The following is a 14,823-nucleotide window of genomic DNA, read 5'->3' as shown; positions in this document are numbered from 1 at the left end:
AGAATGCTCGGGAAGAGGTTAGAAACATCAAAAACTACTAGAAAAGATGAACCAGGTAGTATAATATATCTTTAATGTTGACAAAGAAATAATCAAGTATCTGGGGTGAAGACAATATTAAAAGTATTAATTAACTTCATAAAGTCAGATCTAAAAATTCATATCAATCTAAAGCAAAATGACAAAATATCAATTGGTTAAAATACAATATTTTATTAAGGATTTTGAAATAATTATACAATACTACAAATATTGGACATTTGGACATACCGAAGATCTGTAAGAATGGTAAAGCCGGTCCCAGACACTACGCACATTCAGCGAATATTCGGTATTCAAGCTTATTCGCGTAGCGTGTGGGAGGCTACCTTCGACGAAAATTCGTACTACGTCATTTTCCCGGCGGTTGTCGGTAAACTGACACAAATCAAAGGAGCTCGTAGTGCGGCATAGTCAACTTCGGCATTTCTCCTAGACGCTACGGCTATTTGTTTTTTTTTGTTTAGTGTCGCGCTCCGCTTAGTTCGTTTTTACATACAGTGGCGAAAGGTTGATTTGATCTTTTTGAAAAATGGAATGGAGCAACGAATTAACTTCGGAGTTTTTACAATTATTTGAAAGTTTCATCTGGAAAGCACAGATGACATTTTCAAAATCGGGTGCGGGCAGAGATGAAGTATACAAACCTACTTGGTTCGCATACGACACAATGGTTGATTTTCTCCAACCAGTTTATTCCCCAAGAGTTACGATAAGTACAGAGGTAAGTCATACTTTCAAGTTTTTTTCTTTTTGATAACTAATAAAATATGAAATACTTATTAGTAATTTCATAGCTTTTGAATAGTTTTAGTGATTCTATATTTTATCAGCACCCAGTACATACTAAGCTATTTTAACTAAACTTCAGCATATCCGTCCTGCCATAGTAGTTTACCAACTATTGCAAAATATTCGGCATATGTTTCACGGATTTGTTTTGGTTGAGCTCCCGATTTTCTTGGAATATTTCGAAGTGGCAACAAAGAAAAAAGGTTACAATTATTATTAACTTGTTTCCATGTTCCTGGCACTATCTGCCCATCGTGTTCACTATCAAATGTACCTGCGGGGGTGTATTGTGATGAAGTTCGACTTTTTCTTAAGAAATTGTGCAGTAATGAACAAGCCATAACAATATTAGAAGCTCTTTGACGGTCGAGAAGCATTGGTTTTCTAAGTACCCGGAGTATGGACGACATTATTCCGAACACGTTTTCAGCAACTCGACGAGCGCGTGAGAGGCGATAGTTGAAGTGTCTCTCTTTACTACCTTTCTCGTGGGTTCCTGGATAAGGTTTTATTAGATTTTGACTTAAGCTGAAGGCATCATCTGCTACTATCACATAGAAGAGATGGTCCGCTTGATGATATAGGATGAGATGAAGGGAGATTTAAATCACCTTCATCCATTTTTTTAAATAAAGAAGTATTTCGAAAAACACCTCCGTCACTTATCCGTCCTTGACAGCCAATGTCAACATAGCTAAAACAATAGTCAGCATCCACAAGAGCCATCATCACGATACTGAATGTGCCTTTATAATTAATATATTCTGATCCAATATTGCATGGTGCCGACAAAACCACATGCTTGCCGTCTAAGGCCCCGATGCAGTTTGGAAAATTCCATTTATTATTGTATTCGTTGGACAGATAAATCGATGTTTCTGTGGTCTGTGGCATCAAAAAATAAATATTCTTATGTTACACTTCTAAACCCTTTTTATTATCTTAAAATTCGAAAAAAGAAACGATAAAACACAGGAGCAATATCAAAGTACTCATTATTCATTATTCTTCCAGGCTCCAAACGAAGAAGCTGTTGACCAGCAACACCTGGGGCAGATCACAACGCCACCGCCGGCGCCGTCACCGTCCCTCCAGCCACAGAAATCTAAGGCAAAAAGATTCAAGTCGTCAACGCAGATGCCACCCGAAGCAATAGAGGGTCACTTAAATAGAGCAGCAATAGAGGGCCGTAAATATCATGCAAAAATGACGAATAATAAACCGGGTCGAGATGATTGTTCTAGATATGGCGAACTTCTTGCTCCAAGGCTGAGGGCGATGGATGAACCGAACAGAGAGATTCTAATGCACGCAATCGACGATTTAGTTTTTCAGACTACCATGAAAATTAAAAGAGGTGTATCGCCATCCACAATTTCTTCACAATCATCAAACTCCAACTTCCAACCGTCGGAATGGCAGGCACATGATTCACAATATCAGCCTTCTTCTGTTGGATTAAATCATTCTCAACAATCACACCAGTCTATGCCTATTCGTCAATCCCTGTCTCAGATGTCATTTTTTGTTATATATATGGACCGATCTTATTAAGGAGACATTCGAAGTCGACTGCTGACATTCGATAAAAATTTTCGAACTTTCCAGATGGTTCTTGATTCAAATCTTGTAGTATATTTGAGGCATTATACCTGCAAAAATGTTTAGAAATATTATGGTATGACTACACTGACAAGTTGAGCGCATGCAAGACATTAACGGTGTTCGCATCTTTAATGTCTTGAAAAAATTAATTTTGCTATACGCAAAAAAAATTACTCGAGTAAATTATTAGCCACAGTCCGAACTAGACTTTTTAGTGCGGCAACTGATTGTCCCGAAGAAGTAATATATTTTCAAATTTTTATTTTGGTAATAAATAAAACGCAATTTCCAGGAGAGCAAGTGCCCTCTCTCCGGACGCCCTTGTCTGTAACGTCACTGTTAATACATACCTAGAACGACTTCTATTCAAATATAACATCCACCATCTTCTTTTATGTTTCTTTTTCTTATTACGTAATAATAAAATACTGCTGAAAATTATACAACTGGCAGCGGCGACAACGATCTGCTCTTCGTCACTGTCCATTTAAAACTGCACACGCCGCTAAAAATCAAGACGTCATCGGTCGCCGTCCTTGGTTGCTCTACGTAGTACTACTGGAAATATTCTATAAATAGCTTTGTTTTGGTTCCTGTTAGAATCGTCCTAGAATTGTTTTGCACATGCACAGATTGTTTTATGCGTTTTGGTTAAATTAGAATTGATTCCGAATTGAAAGTTTGGTTTTGGTTTTTTTTTTTGGACCGGTTCAGAATTGTCCTAGAATCGTCCAAAAATCCCTGCTCGAGAGTAGGGATCAATTCAGAATCAGGCAGTTCGCACATGCGCAAAAAATATATCCTTACAATTTTACTCGACTTCACCAAATTTGAGTAGAAGAAGAGGAAGAAGAAGAAGAAGAAATAAATAAGTTATTTTTTATGCTTTGTTAATGTTTATTGTTTTTCTTGTAGATAGATTTCACTTAACCTAAGAATTATCTATTGATTTTTTTTTAAAATCTATTGACATTTTTATTCCAGTCCTAATGTTTAAAAAAGTTTTAAAAAGGTCCAAAACCAAAGCAATAAGCAATCAGAATCAGCTGCTTACTGTCAGTGCGTCAAGCGTTCGGGTTCCATACCATGCAGAATTGAAACAGGAGCGATTCCGGATTTTACGGCGCAACGAGTTCTGCGCAGTTCTAGAATCATCCCAAAATCGGAACCAAAACAAAGCTTATATTAGCGTCTGGGAAGCTGACCGAAGGCGTAGTACATAGTCCGAAAGTTGGCACATTCGCCGAATGCACGTAGTGTCTGGGACCGGCTTAAGAAAGTTTGTACAAAATATTAATAATCATTGTGCGTTTGATAAAAATTGTAATTTATTTGATTGATTAATTACAACAAATGATTAACTATCCAAATAAGCAAAAATAAACAATCACATGACAAAGTTTTGTATTTAACTATCCAGGGACTTCCAATACTCGTAAAGTTCCAGTATGCAACTACCGCAGTTAACCGTTTTAATGGAGCCGCATTGTGATGAGTTTAAGGGCAAACTCATATAACTGATGATCAAACCTCAGAAATTACTCTCCTAAGATATAAATATATAAATTCTTAAAGTCATTACGGATATACAGGAGGAGCAATACTCTACATTAAAATTGTTGGCTATTATAGATAAAATATTAGAAGAAGTTACTTATTAAAATGGAGAAATCTACATTTTTTATGATTTTACTATTAAAATCTCTAAGGACACTTACTATTCTTAAATATTAAAAAACATTTTCAGGAGCCATGGCCGTAAATAAATATACTAAATTCACAAAAGGCTTTAAATCTGTAATAGATCTCATAATAACAAATGAGAAAACTATAGCCTATATATGACCTTGATAGAATTACTGATCATACATTCTTGAATTTATATAAATAAGTCGTAAAAAATACACAACCTAAAAAAAGTAATAATAAATATGAATTGTGGAGAAAATTGTTTTATACTAAATAGTTATCAAATTGTACACAAGTTATTTCTCGCAAAATACACTAGTTTTAATACTAATGAATATTTTGAATAAACCTGCAGCAGAAATGGAAATAACTGTTAACAAAAACCATAACAAAGATTGATGAACACCACATATTTAACAATTTTATAGCAGATATAATATATAAACAATAAAAGGCAATGAAAAGAACGCAACAATCCAACAACCATCATGTTTAATGGAAGGCAGGAAGCAAATGATATAGATATTTCGGAAAACTTCATTGCCTTCTTTTTGGTAAGTATTCTGAATATTTATTGAAATAAACAAGCAAATAATAACAATTTGATGACAATCCTAACTGAAATTAAGGAAACTTTACAATTTTGAAGAACACTTGAAGTAAAAAAATTGAGGAAAACCGTGAAGAGTGTGAAAAACAAAACGAGAAGCATGGACAGAATTGTCACCAGTTTAATAAAAATTGCCTTTAAAATATTAAGGGGTAGATTTCTTTAAACAATAAATGATAACTTAACTTTTGGAATTTCCTAAACACTAGAAAAAAAATGATGCTAATTTCAAATCAAAAAATTAACGACACAAATAATTATGAGGAATTGTGAGATTTATAAAAATGGTTCTTAGGAAATTAGATTTTTTAAGATTATTATTATTTTTAGAAAACTAGAAAGTTTTAGAGTAGAGTTGTAAATAGACAGTTTATTAAGTATGCCAAAAATAATGATCTCGTATCTAAATTCCAAGCTAGATTTAGATGTCCAAACAATATAATATGACTGGAAAACTATGTTAGACAAGGAACAGTTTGCAGACCAAATTTATTCATACTCTATATAACAGATTTTGTTTTCCAACTTACACCTTGTAAAATTTAATTATTGGCATATGACACATAAATAGTATTATTGGAAACAAAAAATATTATTAGCGATACTTTAAATTTAGAATTTAGCAGAATCTCATCGTGGTTGATTGTAAATAAACTAGTAGTTAATATAAATAAAGCAAAATATATGTTTATAAAGAGTAAATTTATTAGGACCGATACACAAAGACACTTAGATATGTTATTAAGTTAAACTAAATGTTTGGCTAGAAATATAGATATGTTTATGCGTGTTGCCATTTATATTTTGAGCCTAATAATCAAAAGATAGTAATATATTGTCGAAAATGGTATCATTATTTTTCAAACTATTCTCCATGAAGACAAATATACTTTTGTATGCGCTCGCACCGATTTCCGTTGCATTGTTTCCATTCCGATTGAGGTGCTTCAAAACGTGTTTTTTGAATGCATCAACGGCTTTTTCGAGTGCCGAAAAACGTCGGCCATACAATTTGTTCTTGATAAACGGAAATAAAAGGAAGTTATTTGGTACTGAATCAGGGCTATACGGAAAATAATTCATTAACACAACATTTCGCCAATCAATAGTTGCTTCAGTCGATATGTGTGAGCGTGCATTGTCACGATGCAGCATGTTCTTTTGTTGCCGCTTCTTTTTTCGTATTTTACTACTTCTTAGAAACAAATGCTCGCATATCATATAGAATACACTATTATACTTTATTCTAACGGTGCTTACAATATGTCCAGTTAATTCGAAAAAACAGAAAATCATTTGCTTCGATGTGCTTTGTACATGAATGAAAGCAAGTGTTACCAAGGCCCAACATATAAATTGCAAACCTTAGTCTGATTTCAATAATATATAGTACATCAATATTTACTCTAGCCATTTTTGTAAATATTAAGTTCTAGGTGATTAGAGACTATTTTTTGAAAGCTGCTGATATTTTCTGTTGTAATAACCTTTTGTTTTTTAATTAACTTGTATTTAATTTATTATGCTTTGTTAGTCATTAATTTTATATATATCATTTTTAACGTCTACATATTAAAAAAAAACTAATAAATGGTTTCCTAGTATTAGGTTTTTAAATGATATTTATTTTATTTTAATAAATATTGCCTTAAGTAAAAATATACATGGTGTTTCTTGTTTTTTGTAGTGCTTAGTGCTTACTCCCTAATTATTTCTCATTTACATCTGGTTTTCATAGAATCAATTAGAGCTTTACATTAATTCTTTATATTAAAGCAATGTTGTGCTTTTAAATATAAATTTATAATAAATATTCGTCTTTACTACAATATACTAAACCATAAAAATTAACAAAGATCATAAGTATATATTAAATTAAATGCTCTACAGGTTACCATAAAGTGAATTTATTCAAAGATAACGTGTAATTTATACGAACTGCTCGTATAAGCGCACATTCTAGAAGCGTTGGAGTTGAGATAAATTAATAGCTATTTTATTGATTCTGAGATTTTTAAAACTTAATATTTAATAAATACTTTATTCGATTCTGAAACAGTAATCTGATATTTTAGCAATGCATTTTACTGACAGTGATTTTGTTGTATAACAACCTTATTTGTGCCATTATTTCGGTTTAGACATACAAATTAATCAGCTAAAGATTCAACTTCAAAAGTATATAGAAACTTACAGATGTCTTGTTGTTTTTAATTATATTTATGAGGTTTACAAACTTAGCGACAAATGATTAGTAAACGAACATTTTCGATATAGTACTAGGAAAGGTATCTGTCATGAAAAAACTACTCTATGACTAAATGAATGTTCTTTTTCTGTCCTCCTTATGAAGGAAAGCTGGAATACTCAGTCCAGATAATTGATTTCCTCACGTGGCAGGTGTAGAGATCCCATAGTTTCATCTCGCAGCCTATTCCATTTATGGCATTCATTTATGAAATCATAAGCGATCTCCTCGGACATGCTGCAACTAGACAACATCAGGATGGAGCTTACATTTAAGAGCCAGCATCTCTTTTGTTAGCTGAGCATCTATCAAGACTCCAGTTAAGTCCGTTAATATCAATTCCTAGGCTTGCTAGTATTTGCTTTTTCTGGTCCAGTTTTCCCTAAGTTTGTTCTATGCCTAGTTGTCTAGGATATGACTGATTTGAGAATATTTGCTCAGTCGGGTGTACGCAGTTAAGCACCACCTGGCCTGAGAATTGATCTTCGCAAACTAGTCCGCACATTCCGATCATTTTACTTGAAACCGAATAAAATTACGGTTTCAAGTAAAATGATCCTTAAAATATTATTATACTAAGACAATTATATGCCTTGGGTTTTAATGTTTTCTGTGACATTATTTTCTTACTACTCTGACGTATAATTAAATAGTTCTAATTTTTAAATGAGTAACCGCGGTGCCATCTAAAAGTCATCCTGAAAAATTATGCATTAAGATCAGTGGATTTGAAAAGGTAGACTATTCGTACATAAAGTATAGTCTTATCATGTATAATTAAAATGTAAAGGAAACTCCATTCTCATACAGTTATAGAATATACTATTGTGGTTACTGTTATTCTATTCTTGCTTCTATATATCTATATTTTTAAAATTATATAGACACATGCATCTTATTCATTAACCTTTATAATCGCCTGCATTTGAGCAATTGTAATTAGCTATAATCAAATGGTCCTTTCACACTTTATCGTAAAACCCAATTAACAGTACGAAAAGGGACCACAACCTTTGTCAAAAGGTGCCGCAAATCACTACGTCCTAAAACACAGTCGATATTTTAGATTTGACGGCCGTTTAGGCAAATACAAGCGATTTAGGTGCCAAATGTTAAACAATCCGGTCGACCCAAAATGCGGGATCAGGTGGTAACTATAAAGACTGGACTGTCGCGACCGCAGACAGATTTGTGTTGGGTTTTAATTGAACTTGAACTGTTTCGTTAGCCATTATGGTTTGCGCGGGTAGATTTTTTAAATACATAAAAACGAGAAAATGGTTTATCACCCTTGAATGTTTGAAACCTTGAAAATGAACTACAAATACAAAAGTGATACGGCTTATCTTAATACAATATAAAATATTAGAAAAATTTCGACTAAAACTGAACGAATGTCTCAAATTTATCCTATATATTTCAATGTAATAAATATTGCATTGTCTGCCTAATCAGAACATATAACACGACTAATGATATTTTACTTTATTTACAATTTACGAAAATAATAATGATAATGAAAAAGGTTCTCTATATATCCCATATAAAGTGTTTTCAGATATTAGAGAATATAAATGCAAAAAACAATTGTGATATATCCGGAAATTAGTTTACCGGTTTTTATATACAACATACAAATGACAACATTAGTGTTATGGAGAGTATTAATTTTTTAACAGAATTGATATCTCGTCAATCCATTAAAAGCCTAAATGTAAGTAAAACTGCCGGGCCAGACAATTTTCAGCCTTTCGTATTTCGAGGTTTAGATGAAACAATCACATGTCCCTTTAAATATTTACTTAATTTAACCTTAACAGTGCTGAAAAGAATAGAGCTAAATTGTGCCTAATATTTAAAAAGAAAAGAGATCAAACAGAAATTAGTAACTACAGGCCTATTGCAGCACTGCGCACAACAAATATTTAAAGTAATTATTCATCTATTTAATACAGTTTTTTAATCTTTTAACAAAGCTTTGTATAAAGTAGGCTTAGCGCAACTAAGTAGCAACAACAACAAATTTTCTTAAGTTCTAAATAATCCTAGCCAGATAGACTCTTTATAGTTTAATTTCTGTTATTGTTACAAAAATTAAATAAAGAATATATTCAATATAAAATAATTACATTCTTGCAAAATTATCTCTCTAACATAAAAAGAGTTCAACCTACATCAAGAATCCCTCAAAGACTTTCTATACATCAATAGCATCAAAAGTTTATTTATTTATAGCAGCCATTCATCTACTTACACACAAGAACACTAAATACTGTTTAAGCCCTAACCTAAATAAAAATATTGCTTATTTGATAAAACTTTCCTCTACTAGATAATCATATATACACATATACACTAATAAATTAATACAGAAGTAGGGAGCAAAGGTGTTCAAAACCATGAGCAGGCAGGTACCACCTATTTTACTTACTAGATACTATAAATCTTAACAATAAAAAATTGGAAGGAAAGAAAAAAGAAATTACAGATATCTTGAAGCCGTGGGGCTAGAGGGAGAAAACAAGTTATTAGATAAATCTGGAAACACCACTATTACAATACCACTTACTGAAAATCGAGGAATGATATTAATTAAAGTATTAAATAATTTGGGCAAATTATACGCAAATGATTTTTTAAAGGGTTGTTTGTGAGGTTTGAGTACTGCTAGAGTATCTCTTTGTCGTAGAACTAAGCTACGGATAACCCTTCTAAATTGCAATTTTGAAAAAATATAACAAGGCTTCTTACCTAAACAATATAAATGAAGTTGGTGCCGATTATTCATAGTTAGCCAATTAGATCTGCGAGATACAGTGTGGTGCCATCAAGGTTTGTTATATTATGTTATATCATTATAACCTTGATTGTAACCTTGTTCCGAGGTTGTGTTATTGTTATAATGCGTCACAACCAAACTGTAGTCAGAGGAATCAAGCATACAATAAATCAGTCTATTACCAAACCTTGTTATGGTCTTATTTTCATACACCCTATGGTACCTACTTTCCACAACAGTATAATTATATATTTTCTATTTGGGTCATCGATAAGTCTGATACATGCATTTTGACCTTCTTGTACTATGTAATGATCGAAACTATTAAGGCATGAGTGGTTAACACTATTAGAATGATTTAAATTGTTTAGTACTAAAGATTCACATAAAATTTTGCGAGTACATAGTGGTAAAAACTTTTTGTAACCGTAAATGTATAATGTAAGTTTTAGATTCGAGTAGACTAATCGAAGTTTTAACGTAACATGATCTGTAAATCTTAGTTTAGAATCCATGACTAGACCTAAATACTTACAGGAATCTCAGATAGTTAAGGCTATATCATTTAGAAAAATGTTTAGACTTTCCTTACAGAGGAAAACTTGATTATCGTTGCCAAAATATTAAACAGATAATTTATTAGGATCAAGTTACTTAAACTTGATCCTTGTTCTTGTTGTCAAATTATGTACTTAACATAATTTGACAACTACAAGTGTGTTAAGCGCTACAAGTGTGTTTGGGTAAAAAATGCTCACTCACCAACGCACATGTAGCACTCTTTAATAGAAAGAGTAGAGAGACCTTACTTACAAAATTACAGATCCAGCCTCATTCAACTGCTGTCAATTGCTGGGGTTTCTTGTTGTGCACTGGCTATCCTTTAAAGTTGGTTTAGAACAAAGTTATCATATGGGTTTAAAAGAGTATTTACAACTAGTTTGGATCGAACTTACCAATAAGTCCTTAAGAACACCATCACCAACCGAGCACTATACATTAACTAGCAACTTGCGATTTTCAGTATAATTTTGTGTTCGCTTGAGTGGCTATAAACTTAATTTAAATAAAAAGAGTACTAAGAGATTTGTTGGCCAGTCAAATCTAGAAGAGACCCAGAATATTAACAAGAATCAACAATCTTTACAACATAAAATGAACGAAGACCATGAATCTATCCGGCTCGAAGAACCAACAGTCATACTGTTTGTAAATAACTAAACATTCATTATGAAATTAAAAAATAAATGATTGCAGACTGACTAGACAGTTGGTCCCTATAACTAATGCTTACCATATGCAAAAAAAAAATTAGCCCAGTATCAGAAATGAGGATGATTTAGGAATAATATCTATTAATAAATTGACATTTAATGCCCATATAGAAGATAGAGTAAACAGAGTGTGTAAAATATATGATTTTATTATCAGAAATACAAAATATTTTAAAGATCCAGATATTATTGCATGTTTCTGTTTATCATATGTATGTAGTATTTTGAAATATGCAAGTATTTTTTAGTGTCCTTACTATGCCATAAATATTGTATCGTTTTTCACGTTCCTTAGGTGTGAATTAAAAGAATCTTATGTCTAATTTAAATCTTGCGCCAATATTCCGAACTTTATTGCACTGAACTGACAACTGTCTCCCAGTGGCGACGTGGCTCCTTATATACTCGGCGGACCATAATGCCGGAAGGTTCGCTAACCTTCGAGACGTCGTGCGTTGTGCAGCTTGTGTTATTCCGGAATAACAGAGAGAGTCAACTGGTTCCTCGGCGTTTCCAATATAGTTATAATATCTACTATAAAGGGTACAAAATATGATTGTAAGATATATTTTGGAATAACAGGGATATATATAATAACTATATATAGATTTGAATCCTAGGAAAAGAGAATAAAGTTTTCTTGTATAAAAAGTATATTTGATCTTGTATTTTTATTAACACAGCTCTTTAGTATATCTAACGGTTGTATAGGAAACTCTTTAACTTTTCTGATGCGGCAAGCAACATCCATCAGATGAGATTGCGTTTGTCCATAATTTGTAATTACTTACTTGTATATTGCATGTGTTTTGGTCGATTTCAACATATTTGTATTGTAAAGAGAACATATTGAGCGATGAACAAAGACGATCAGAAAAGGCAAATTGTATTAGGTAGGTTAGGAAAGACAGGAGCTAGTGTTGGTTGTTAGACTCTATACCCAATTCCTGTCGACTATTTAGTAAATACTTATTTAGTACCTCGTTAACGTATTTGTTTCACATCAGCTTTCTATCGAGATAGATCCCCCAGGTACTTGACTTCTTGTTTTACGTGCAGGAGTTTCTGTACATCCTTGAAAATCTGAACTCCATAGGATTCCTTGTTGTAGTGAAAAGTATGACCTCTGGTTTTTACCAGGATTGACAGAGATCACTGTTTCTTCGCTTTTTTCTGCAGCATGCGATTTGCATATGCTCACATACTACTTTCTTTGGATAATGATTAAACTATCATCATCATAGACCTGTGCATAGAACGCGATCTAAATGCCTCAAAGCAGAAGTTCGCTCTTGACCATATATTTTAATTACGAAATACTCCAGTCATAGGATGTCTAATATTAATCAAGTATAATACAATTATATTAATTCCTTTACAAATTTATATATATCTCTTGATCTTAGAATAATAATATTCATGAGCAATATTATTGTGATTATTTCATAGACCTAAAAGTTTGTCCTTCTGTTTATTAAGTTAATAGCTTGGTCCAACGTTCTAAATTTGCCTTGTGAAAGCCAATACATTGGGCAAAACTTTAGAAGACTTATAATATTTAAATAAATTTTAAAGCTGAAAACTTTCGTATCAAAACACTCATATCAAACTTTGTTTTAAACCACCAAACATTTTTTTAATTGCTTAACAAAAAAATAATTTATTATCATTATGAATCTAAAAGTGGAAAAAGAAAAAAGTTAAGCTTCAAACTTTTTTCTTTTTCCACCGACCGTCAAATTAAATCTTTAATTATTTTTGCAGACTTCCTAAATTATTAATAAGCCTAAGAAATATGAAGCCTTATTAAATAACTTCATAATCTTCCCTGCAATATTTCACGTTAATTATAACAAAGTGAACTGTATCTTAAGCCATTTTAAACCCATCGTAAGGAAAATTCGCCATAAAATCAAATCGATAGCCGTATAAAGTGTATTGTGTTTTAAGCCTCAAAATGGGGCGTTACATTAACAAAAAGGTATAGTGACTATACGTCCTGCCAACCTATAAGGCTTAATGGCGGTAGCTTACATCTTAGCAACTTTCTAGTAATAATACTTTAATTAAAACTTTCTTGTGCTATAAGTTTTGTGTAGTATTAGGTTCAGTTTAAATTGAAAATCGGCGGTATAAAATACGCCTCAACATATTTTTTGTGATGTTTGTTTCTTTTAGTTTCTTCGATAAGGTGATATTAGAAAAAAATTTCATATAAAAATTCTGTATACAGGTTGGGGAATTAAAGATCACGCATATTAAAATTAATAATAATAATTTCAATATGCCCTATTTCTATGTGTGACTACATGCTGCACTAATGAACTAGAAGCGCTATTATTTTTTCTTACTTATTATCGCTGATTATACTCCTTTCGAAAGAGTTTAAAGTAATTGATTTTATAGAGGCAATTCGGTAGTTCAATGTATGGATTTGTTTCGAATCACATTTGAAAATACACCGATTCTTTACGAAAAAATAACTTTAAATATGGTTTCTGATTTTAAGATATTCCTTTGTCTTCAAGATTAGAATACATGCTATGCTAAAATGCAAGAACCTTCGATCGAAAAAGTCCAGGAGCAAGAACGATTGGCAGACATGGTTTATAGTGTCCTAGAAGTGAATGCAATATAATCAAGTAGAAGTTTTGGAGAGGAACTAAGTATGAACCATAAAGCTGTTACCAGTATTTGGAAGAAAACATGGGTACAAATGCTTTAAATATTCCATAACTTAAGGAGGAAATACTGCAAACTTCCAAGAGATTATAATTTCCCGACCAGTGGCGAAGAATGAAATTTTTGTAAATCCATGATAAAAAAAAAAACAAATAAAAATAAACATTTTTTACGAAATATTCTATTTTTATATAAATCGTTTTTTTCATTATATAGAAAACACAATCGTTCTGTTGTATTGGTCTAGGGAAAATGAGCACAGAAGTTTTTAATTCCATGTTGATGGTTTTTTATGTGATTATGTTCGCCTTAGGCGTAATAATCAATTCCGCTATAGCAATTATTTATCCAATGTTCTGCATATTTATTTGAAACTTTGTTCGTAAAAAGTTACTGTTTTGGCACTAATTCCTGCCATCTTTACAGCTAAGATTAAAATAGTAATGAATAGAAATATTATTCGATTGACAATAAAATATTTTGAGTAAGGCTATATTAACATTGTTAAAAAGAATCTTAAATATATTATATGTTTTTAACAATTTAATAATTTTTATTTAAGTTCTTTTTTTTGCTTAAAAATATTTTAATGCGATTTTATTATAAATATCTAATGGCCAATAGCCAGTCAAATTTTTTGTTTTTATTAGGGCTTTGAAGATTGCATTAAGTGTTTTTTGCACAATACTTCTACGTGTTGCTTTATATATTTATACAGGATTAGGAAAAATTACCAGAACGGTCGATTATTTCAAAATATACAGAGACTATCAAAAAACGTCTTATATCAAAAATATAGGGCTGTTAAACTCTACATATAGGTGAAAAATAAAAATATACAGGGAAGTTGTGAACAACGATCGGTATATATTTTTTTAAACAGAACCCCTGTATATCTTTACTTATTTTTATCGTTAACTTATATTATATTGATACTATACAGACTACTTTTTCTACACCATCCAACTAAGCAACATGCTGGAACTTCTGAATTTTATATTTCTCTTGCGTGGCTTATTAAATTACCGCAGATTCAGTACTATCTGGATCTTCTAAGAACTATATTTTCCTCGCATAGTTTACCCAATTACAATGAAATATCATA

At 31.8% G+C, this 14,823-nt stretch overlaps 1 protein-coding gene across 1 annotated transcript; it reads left to right on the top strand.

Moving 5' to 3' along the window:
- The first annotated feature begins 434 nt into the window (after positions 1 to 434).
- LOC126740192 (uncharacterized) lies at positions 435 to 2,831 on the top strand. The gene is made up of 2 exons (XM_050446122.1): positions 435 to 763; positions 1,846 to 2,831. The coding sequence occupies exons 1-2, from the start codon at positions 572 to 574 to the stop codon at positions 2,383 to 2,385; spliced, it is 732 nt and encodes a 243-aa protein (XP_050302079.1). The 5' UTR covers positions 435 to 571; the 3' UTR covers positions 2,386 to 2,831.
- The last annotated feature ends 11,992 nt before the right edge of the window (positions 2,832 to 14,823 follow it).

Source organism: Anthonomus grandis, chromosome 9 (assembly GCF_022605725.1).
Source record: "Anthonomus grandis grandis chromosome 9, icAntGran1.3, whole genome shotgun sequence".
Taxonomy (NCBI): Eukaryota; Metazoa; Arthropoda; class Insecta; order Coleoptera; family Curculionidae; genus Anthonomus; species Anthonomus grandis.
This window is presented reverse-complemented; position numbering and strand designations above follow the sequence as displayed.

Bases quoted from the DNA above. Each gene is read 5' to 3' on its own strand.
- LOC126740192 (XM_050446122.1), top strand. From the start codon at position 572: ATGGAATGGAGCAACGAATTAACTTCGGAGTTTTTACAATTATTTGAA. The intron at 764-1,845 runs GTAAGTCATACT...TTATTCTTCCAG, and splicing joins GAGTTACGATAAGTACAGAG to GCTCCAAACGAAGAAGCTGT.